Genomic DNA, 8,640 nt, shown 5'->3' with positions numbered 1-8,640 from the left:
CCTCTATGCTCTCAAAGAACCAAACCTGTGATCTGAGACCACCAGAATTCAAATCACTTTTAAGAAAGCCTTGTTGACTCTTGAATGTGAGCACTATAACTTGCCAACATTATGACTGTAAGAAAGCCTAGAGCACGTGGCCAGAGAAAAGGAGGAGCTGCTGAAAAGGCATCTCTGTAGTCGTTAGCTCTGGCATTACAATTATTTGGTGGGGATTTTTACATGTAGATCTTTTGATTCATTCATTGAACAATTATTCGACTTGGAGACCACCTTTGAGACAAACCTGAAACCGAGAGAAGTTGTGCCATTGAACTCAATGCATTCTTGGCTTCTCTTTCTTACACTCGCTGGAGCTGAAGAAGTTTTCCCTGGGACAATCTTCGTCGAGTGGATTGGGATGATGGAATGAGTATATAAAGAAGCTGGGATTCGCTGACTTAGAGCTCCTCGGGACTCAGCAATTCCCTGGTATTCCTGCTTTCACGGCAGAAGGGGGCCGAGCGTTTGGGAGCTTGGCTTTGTCCGGGGGGCCGCGAGGGGCTGGGGCTGTGCTGGAAGTCCTGCCCGAGCCGTTCTTTCCCCCGGCTCGCCCCCTCCTCCCCAGGGCCGGCCCGGGCTGCCGCGGCCCCCCGCCGCCCCCCTCCCGCGGGCTGTCCCGGGCCCTACTTGCCATGGACAGGCGGCGTCCCGAGGCGGCGGCCGGCGGGCTGGGCGCGCCCTCCTCGCGGCGCTGCCCCTCCGAGCCGGAGCCGGGGCCGGAGCCGGGGCCGGAGCCGGGGCCGGGGCCGGGGCCGGGGCCGGGGCCGGAGCCGCGGCGGGAGGCGGTGCTCTCGCTGTCGCTGCCCGCCCGGCTCCCGGTGAGCACGCGGGACAGGAAGCTGGACTTGCGGGTGCCGGGGCAGTGCCCGCTGTCCGGGGAGTCGCCGCGCTCCTCATCCAGATCGCGGCAGGCGCTCACCCGGCTCTGCCTGCGGGGCGCCCGGCGAGCGGCTGCGGCCGCTCCCGCCGCTCCCGCCCCTCCGCCCGCCGGGGCGGCCCGCGGCGCCTCCTCGCTGCTGGACGAGGGCGGCTGGTGCTGTCCGTGGTGCCGGCGGCGCGGCGGCGGCGTGGCCCGGAGCTGCCCGCGGTGCTGCCGGGCCGGGGGCGGCGCGGGGGCGGCGGGCGCGGGCGGCGGGAGCGGCGCGGGCGCGGGGCGCGGCGGGGCCGCGTTGCTGGCCAGGCAGGGCGGCGGGGGCACCACCGAGCTCTTCTTGGAGTTGTACGCGCTGGGATCCTCCTCGGACGGGCCCGCCGGCCACAGCGGCTGTCCGCACAGGCTCTTCCGGATCTTCTTGATGCCCAGGTGGGCGATTTCGAGGATGTTGAGGAAGAGGGAGACGGCGGCGATGCTGTTCATGAAAACCATAAAGATGGTTTTCTCTGTGGGTCGGGACACAAAACAATCCACCGTGTTAGGGCAGGGGGGCCGAGTGCATTTGTAAAGGGGAGACATGTGAAACCCGTATAAAAGATACTGACCTATCATAAAGCCCACCTCGACCACCGACCGGGTCAGGATATGTAGGACATAGGTGCGCAGCAGGGACCCTCTCAAGGGTGCCTTATTCACTTTCTTCTGTTCCTCCAGCTTACGCAGTTCTCTCTCCACCCTCCTGTGTTCCTCGAGCATGGGCTCCAGGTCCTCGAGCTGAGCCCGCAGGTGGGCTTTCCTGTTCTGCCGCTCTTTCTCCAGGGCCCTCAACCTGTAGAGCGCGTGGCCCATGTACACTAAGGACGGGGAGGAGACAAATATGATCTGCAGTACCCAGTATCTGATCAAAGAGATAGGGAAGGCTTTGTCATAGCAGATATTGTTGCAGCCAGGTTGCTCCGTGTTGCAGATGAACTCGGACTGCTCATCATCCCAGACATCTTCAGCAGCCACTCCCAGCACCAGCATCCGGAATATGAACAGGATTGTGAGCCAGATTTTGCCAACTATGGTGGAGTGGATGTGCACTTCTTCAAGGATGCTGCCCAACAAGTTCCAGTCCCCCATGGTCAGAAGTTCATATCTGGGGAGTAAAAAAAAGTTATTCTCCTGCAGTGGTGGATTTCTTTTGGAAGTGGCCATTTTTAGTTTTTGTTGTTTGTTTTTGGGTGTTTTTGTTAATTTCAATATTTGTGTTTCACATACATTCTTCTGGTAGCTGGAGAGCTCTTAGATGTTCGTCATTACTTTGTGCTTACTGAGCCTTTAGATTAATTCAAACTTCATGGTTACTCGTCAAAGATGTACATGTGAGATTATTTTAAGTTTAAGAGATATTATTTCAGCTATAAACCACAGTACTTCATAACTGCCCATAGCTTTATATTCTTTTCTTCCCACTACAAGTGAAGATGACTTTTTTCCCACCTGGCAAATCATTTGCCAACTACAGTTTAATTCTACACCCACTTCACTCCACATTGACTATGGATTTGGCATAGTTTTGCCACAATAAATTATGTTCTTGGCTTTACTTTTTTGGATAAAGTTTTGAGAAGCGTCCTATAACTGTGATTTAGTTTCTTTTTTTACCCTAAGGTAGTAGCAATTTTAGTGCCATCCATCCAACATTTTCCCCATCTACCTGGGTAACAATTCACAAGTTTCTCTCTGAAACTACAAATACACAGCTGATTTACACATAGCTGTACATTTGCAGTCTCAGTTCTAGGATAATATCAATAAACTGAGTGCTCCTAGGGTTAATACCTTTATTTTTATGCATCAAGTTTTGCTGCATCTTAATTATAAATTGTAACATATGAGGTAATTGAATCAGAGCGATGTGGAGGTTTTTAACAGTGAGTGTGTGAAAAATCTTTTTAACTGTCTCTGTCCCAGAAACTGATTCACAAGCAAATTGGTCTGTGTTCTGCTTGATTTACAAGCTGCTTCTTTTGAAGCTTTTTTCTTTTGGAGCTTCAGATAATGTGGGGAATTGAAATGCAAGATATTTGACTGTTTATTTGTGAATCACCTGCATGTTTGGTGTTGTGCCCCTGGAACTTTTTCTGCTAATATGACAATAAATTATTTAAGCAACTGGGATCATATCTACCTTAGGGTTCACACTTGAATTTCTTTTATGTTACAATACTTTCAAAACATCCCAAATTCCACTAAACCACAACCTTTAGTAAAGTATAATTTCTAAGATGTTTTTCAAAGATCTGGCTGGTTGATGCGCCCAAAATCTTGTATATATTTAAATGATAGCGTAGCTGGGTGATATCACCATTATTAATACGGCTTGGCTCATGACATGATCCCAGGAAGTTCAGTTTTGCTTCAAGGCTATATTTATCCACCCCACAAGTAAAAAAATTCAGTTGTAACTGGCAATGAAGTCATTCTCAGCATAGGCATCCTACAGACTTTATTATTATGTTGCTGGGACTGTTTTTGGTCTGCAAATTTGAATTTTCACACATGGAACTGGCTGAGTAAACACATCTAGTCAAGCAATCTCTTAGGTGTTGTTATGCACCCAGAATATCTTGTTTCCCCATTCCTTTCCTCCCACGCATATCATTGCAATGAGACACAGGAGGAAAACAGAAAGTCAGCAATAATTATTGTAGTCCAATGCAACAGTTAAGCAAAGGAGCTTTAGGCATATTCACTGCCTTGCCAGTGGCTGATCCCTCACTGAAATTGATTGACTCAGCAAAAACCCCAGCCAAACAACAAAACCCTATGTGTGATGCTACAATGTAAATTCAGGGATAAATATGTTTTAATCCCAAAGATGAAATTCTCTGGCAGCAGAAACTGGAACAGAAAGTTTATGTCTGGAACAGAAAGTGGATGTAACTATTCAGGGCAAGGGAGGTGTCTAAACATATCACTCTGGCTTGAGAGAGTTTTGTTTCTGGAGTTGTTTCCACCATTGTTTAAGTAACTATCCTTACCTTTGCATTATAAAAGCCAACAGAAGAAATGAAATTGTAGGAATGGTATAAATTCACTCTTTAAGTGAGCCCTTGATACCAGGACACTTCCCCTCAGCTCTGCACTGATAGAACTTTCAGAATAAATAATGACACAGTGAATACTGAGTATAAAATAAAGAAGTTAGTTTAGAGCCACAAAAGCCAGCATATCTAAGAAATCAGCACAAACTACTTCACAACCTTGTCATAGCAACACGCTTCTAATTTTTCCATTTCTGTCCCCTTCCCTGGTCTTAATTGAGTTCTAACAGAGTAATTTCAGTCTACTGTAAGAGAGCAATCTTAAATATCAATTATATCATTACTTCCAGTTTACTAGTAGACTAGAAATTCTAGTAGCACAGCCTCTTCTATACCACTAGCACTGTAGAATAGAAATATATCATTTTCAGTATAGAAACTACATACCTGAGATATTTCTCATTATACCATCTAGCTTTGTGTCTGCCCAAGTATTTTTGTATGGTTATTTCAAACAATAAAAATTCATGTATGTAATCAGTTAGAACCAGATGGAAATCCATCATTTCTCTTGGAGGAAGTTCCTCTATTTTTTGATTTTGCTACTTTAAAAATCATCTTGTCATTAGCTACTATTCAAATCACTTCTATGTGACATTCATGCCATGTTTGCATCAGTTGAGGTATGAAATAGCAGCATTAAACTTTTAATTTCTTGTCAGAAGTTAAATGTTAAGATGCAAATACTCATGGTTTTAATTTGCATTGCTTCAAGACTGACAGGCACCTGCCTGCTCCATACAGCCCTAGAAAGAATTATTTTTCTGCCACTTACCTTAGGAGAATGCCCCTGGTTAATCTCTTAGAGCATTGCAGAAGGAGCATGCAGAACTGCTTGTTGTTTTTTCTCAGAGATCTCTCTTTGGGAGTCCTAGGACATCTTCTTTTTTTTCCTTTTTTTCCTTTTCCCCAAGAGCCCAAGCATAGACGTGGTACACTGAACAGGCTTCTCAGTTCTGTGCAGCTGGGTGCCAAGATCACTCTGTCTAAACTGTTCATGCACAGTTTAAAAATCATCAGATGATAGGATGGATGATAGGATGGTGCCTCTAGCCAAAATTATCATGCAATTATTGTAGTCAGTGGCATCTAATAAATCCATTCCCCCAAGGCTTAATCTGTTCAGCAGCAGTTTGTGAAGTCCCTATGCCTTGTTTTAGTCAGTTCTTTGAACTTTACACCTTCACCCAGCTCCCAAATGGAGTTTTATTTTGTAAAATGGCTAAACAGGCAGCTTTTACAGTACAATAGTGTCTTACATTTTCTTTACATTCCATTAGTTTAGCTTTGGATCAATGCTCGAGGATCGATCGGTCATGTCCGATTTCATACCCTGCTGCCTGGTGAGTTAATTTAGGATGTGTTAGACTGAGCCTTTGAAAATGGAGGCCACAGGAACTAAGACTCCAGTCTTAAGTTAGAAACACAGGCATTCAGCACAGTAACCCCTCATCAGCTGGGTTGAATTGTTGCCCTCAAGCCCATTCAGAACGGGTATCTGTGAGAGACAAGGTTTATAAAAGAAGGCAAGTTGTCAAAATAATATTTTATGAGAAATTGGAGCCACCAGAACTGAGTTGCCCATTCTAAGATCTTGTACTGCCTACTCCTGCCCATGCCCAGGCCTACATTTTTTGGAAATACAAAATACTTGTTTTTTCCTCTCTTATTGTAGAACTTCTGGCCCTCTTCTGGCCCTTTTCTTCCATTTTATAAGGGACATGTATGATTTCTATTTCAGACTCCTCTCCCTGAAGATACTCCTACAAACCAGTGGCCAGTTCTCAAACAAGAAAAGCCTCACCTCTTCTTTGGAATGATCTCTGATTTATGCACCATTGCATCCTTCTCTCCTGCACAAGCTGTACATGTCCCCCTGAAAGTCCTGTTTGAATGTGCCTTGAGAGCCCTGCAGCAGCTGAGGTGGCTGCACGGCTCTCCTCTAGCCTCAGCCTAACACAGCAGACGTATGGCTTATACACACATTACAAACAAATGCCTTACAGGCAGTAGGAATACAATTTTCACCCCTGAGATGTGCATTAATATTCATCCAGACCTCCCCATGCCTTTCTCATCCATATACTCTCACATACCTGTCATTGCCATTTTATTTTCATGTCTTTTCTTTCCAAATCTGGTCACCAAGTCCTTAAATCTTTTCCTTGCTGCTTCAGCTCAGAGCATTGACTCAGGCCTGGTCCTGTGTGCTGCCTCATCAGATGCTCTTCACCTGACATCTTCAGCAGCTTCCACAGTCCCAGGTGTTTCTCAGGAGCCCCCTCTTCACCTCTGCTGGCTGTGAAAGCTTGAGAAAAGAGCAAGAGCTGCAGCACCTATGATGTGCCCATCCTGTCAGAGCTGTTCACTGCAGAAGCAGCTCATTCTGGGCCCAGCACATTTCTGTCCCATCCCACCTGTCCCTCGGCAGGTCCAGAACCACAGTGCCTACTTCACTCTGCCCTCAGGGGAAGCTGGTTTAAGGTTTTGGTTTTCTCAGGGGACGGGGCAGGTGACAGTGGGCTGTTCAGGGACAATTTTTTCCATTTCTGCTGTAGCAGCAGAATAATTAATGTTGTTAAAGGACTGCTCCTACAAGCTTGTTAATGGACCATATAATTAATTGTGCATGAAAGGGAAGCAGGGTGAGGGCACAGGGACGGTGGTGTTTGCATTTGCAAGAATCTGTGGTGCCTCAGGACACGCCCTTGCTGTAAGTTCCTGCCACAGACAGAACCAGCTTGATTCACAGCGTGAGCTGACAGCAGGCTGTGTGTGGATTGGTGGGAGGGAATATATCCTGCAGATCAGAGATGGGACCTTGGCCAGTGGTGACTGAACAGGCAACTGTGAGAATCAGCACAGTGGGAACCAGCACATCCTCATGCCTGACCTTCCTGAGCAGGAGTGCTGGGAAGCAGAGACCCAAGGAACATATTGCTGGGGCAGGAGCACATCGCAGCCAAGGAGGGTGGTCCTGGTGGTTATTCACTAAATCCCAGTATCCAAATCCAGTGTGCGGCATTTACTCTGTCCTGTGTGTGACAGCAGGATTCTGCACCTGGGATGGGGTGGCCCTGGATGTAGGTGCAGACTGAGGAATGAGAGGCTGGAAACAGAGCCACAGAAAGGATCCTGGTCCATGGCAAGTTCAACACGAGCCAGCAGTGTCCTGGCAGCCAGGAGGGCCAGTCCTGTCCTGGGGTGCATCAGGCACAGCTGGACAAGGGAGGGGATTGTCCTGCTCTGTTCTGCACTGGGGCAGCCTCACCTCAAGTGCTGGGGGCAGCTCTGGGTGCCACAGTGTGAGGAAGACATTCAGCTATAGGAGAGAGCATCCAAAGGAGGGCAACAATAATGGTGAAGGGCCTTGAGGGGGAGCTGGCTGAGGTCACTTGGTCTGTTCAGCCTGGAGACCCCATTGCAATCTACAAATTTGTGAGGGGAAGATGAGGGGCAGATGCTGATCTCTTCACTGTGGTGCCCAGTGATAGGATGCAAGGAAATGGCCTGAAGCTGAGTCAGGGAAGGTTTAGGTTTGGGTATTAGAAAAAGGTTCTTTGTTCAGAAGGTGGCTGAGCACTGGAACAGCCTCCCCAAAGAAGCGGTCACAGCCACCAAGCCTGAGAGTTCAAGAAGCATTTGGGCAACACTCTCAGGCAGATGGTGACATTGCTGGGGCTGTCCTGTGCAGGGCCAGGAGCTGGACCCTTGTTTCTAAGTTAGAACTCCCAGCTAGTACAAAATAAGTTCTTCTAGTGTTACATCCAAATACACTTTTTATAGCATTGCAGGTTTTGACATTCTTGTCAGGCACTCACACATTTGAAAAACAGAAAAATATATATATGGGAACTAATAGTAATTTTCTTATAACACAGCAGCATTTCCTTATACTAATACTTCACAATTCTGACATCACAACAAAGCTAACAGTACAGGGTCAAAACCACTCCAAAGTGCACATGCTTTCTGCTGTCTCACCAAACCCATCACAAATTGGATGTGAACAGTGAGCTGGACAACAGGCTGCAGCCAAAGCAATTCAGCTATGGGCATAATGACATGCAATGGTGAGACTACAGAATTTTAGCTTTAGACTAAATCACTAAACTGATACATTGTACTCTCACTATCTAGAGTGAGAAATTCCTTGGCTTATTGAAAAAGTCAGTTCACTTGAACTTCTTTCCATTTTACTAGACAAACAGTACTGTTACTACTGGTACTAACTTGCTCCTTCTGAGCAAGTTACCTTTCACAGGAACCAAACAGCCACCCCTGAAGCTCTATCCATCTGTCCCAGCAAAGCCAATTCTGCTCTTGAAATGCCTCAACTGATTTCATAGACTCTTCTAAGAAATCCTTAAGACTGCTCCTCAGCATGCTTTATCACTGCTGCTTCCCTTCATGAAGACAAATTGCTGAAGATTATTCTGCATCTGGTTTTAGAGTGAATACAATGAGAGCAAAGCCTTAATGGGAATAGCTATGTGTTGCTGGATTGACATCTAAGGAAGTGTTCTGAGTTAAGACAACTGTTGTATGTACACCTTTAGCTGCCAACAGACTTTGCCTTAGAGAGAATCCCTCAAAATTCAATGGCCAATGCCCCATGATTTCACTATCATG

At 46.7% G+C, this 8,640-nt stretch overlaps 1 protein-coding gene across 1 annotated transcript; it reads right to left on the bottom strand.

The window, feature by feature from the left end:
* Positions 1 to 242: 242 nt before the first annotated feature.
* GJA10 (gap junction protein alpha 10) lies at positions 243 to 4,926 on the bottom strand. The gene is made up of 3 exons (XM_059467688.1): positions 4,784 to 4,926; positions 1,216 to 2,057; positions 243 to 286 (listed from the first exon to the last, which is right to left on the bottom strand). The coding sequence occupies exons 1-3, from the start codon at positions 4,831 to 4,833 to the stop codon at positions 243 to 245; spliced, it is 936 nt and encodes a 311-aa protein (XP_059323671.1). The 5' UTR covers positions 4,834 to 4,926.
* Between the last annotated feature and the right edge of the window lie 3,714 nt (positions 4,927 to 8,640).

Source organism: Ammospiza nelsoni, chromosome 3 (genome assembly GCF_027579445.1).
Source record: "Ammospiza nelsoni isolate bAmmNel1 chromosome 3, bAmmNel1.pri, whole genome shotgun sequence".
In the NCBI taxonomy this organism is placed as follows: Eukaryota; Metazoa; Chordata; class Aves; order Passeriformes; family Passerellidae; genus Ammospiza; species Ammospiza nelsoni.
The sequence above is the reverse complement of the archived record's forward strand: the minus strand, read 5'-3'. Positions and strand labels throughout refer to the sequence as shown.

Coding starts and splice junctions, on each gene's coding strand:
- GJA10 (XM_059467688.1), bottom strand. CDS start 4,833: ATGCTCCTTCTGCAATGCTCTAAGAGATTAACCAGGGGCATTCTCCTA. Junction 2,058..4,783: donor ACCAGGGGCATTCTCCTAAG/GTAAGTGGCAGA, acceptor TTTACTCCCCAG/ATATGAACTTCTGACCATGG. Junction 287..1,215: donor CCCGCCGCCCTGCCTGGCCA/GCAACGCGGCCC, acceptor TCTCGGTTTCAG/GTTTGTCTCAAAGGTGGTCT.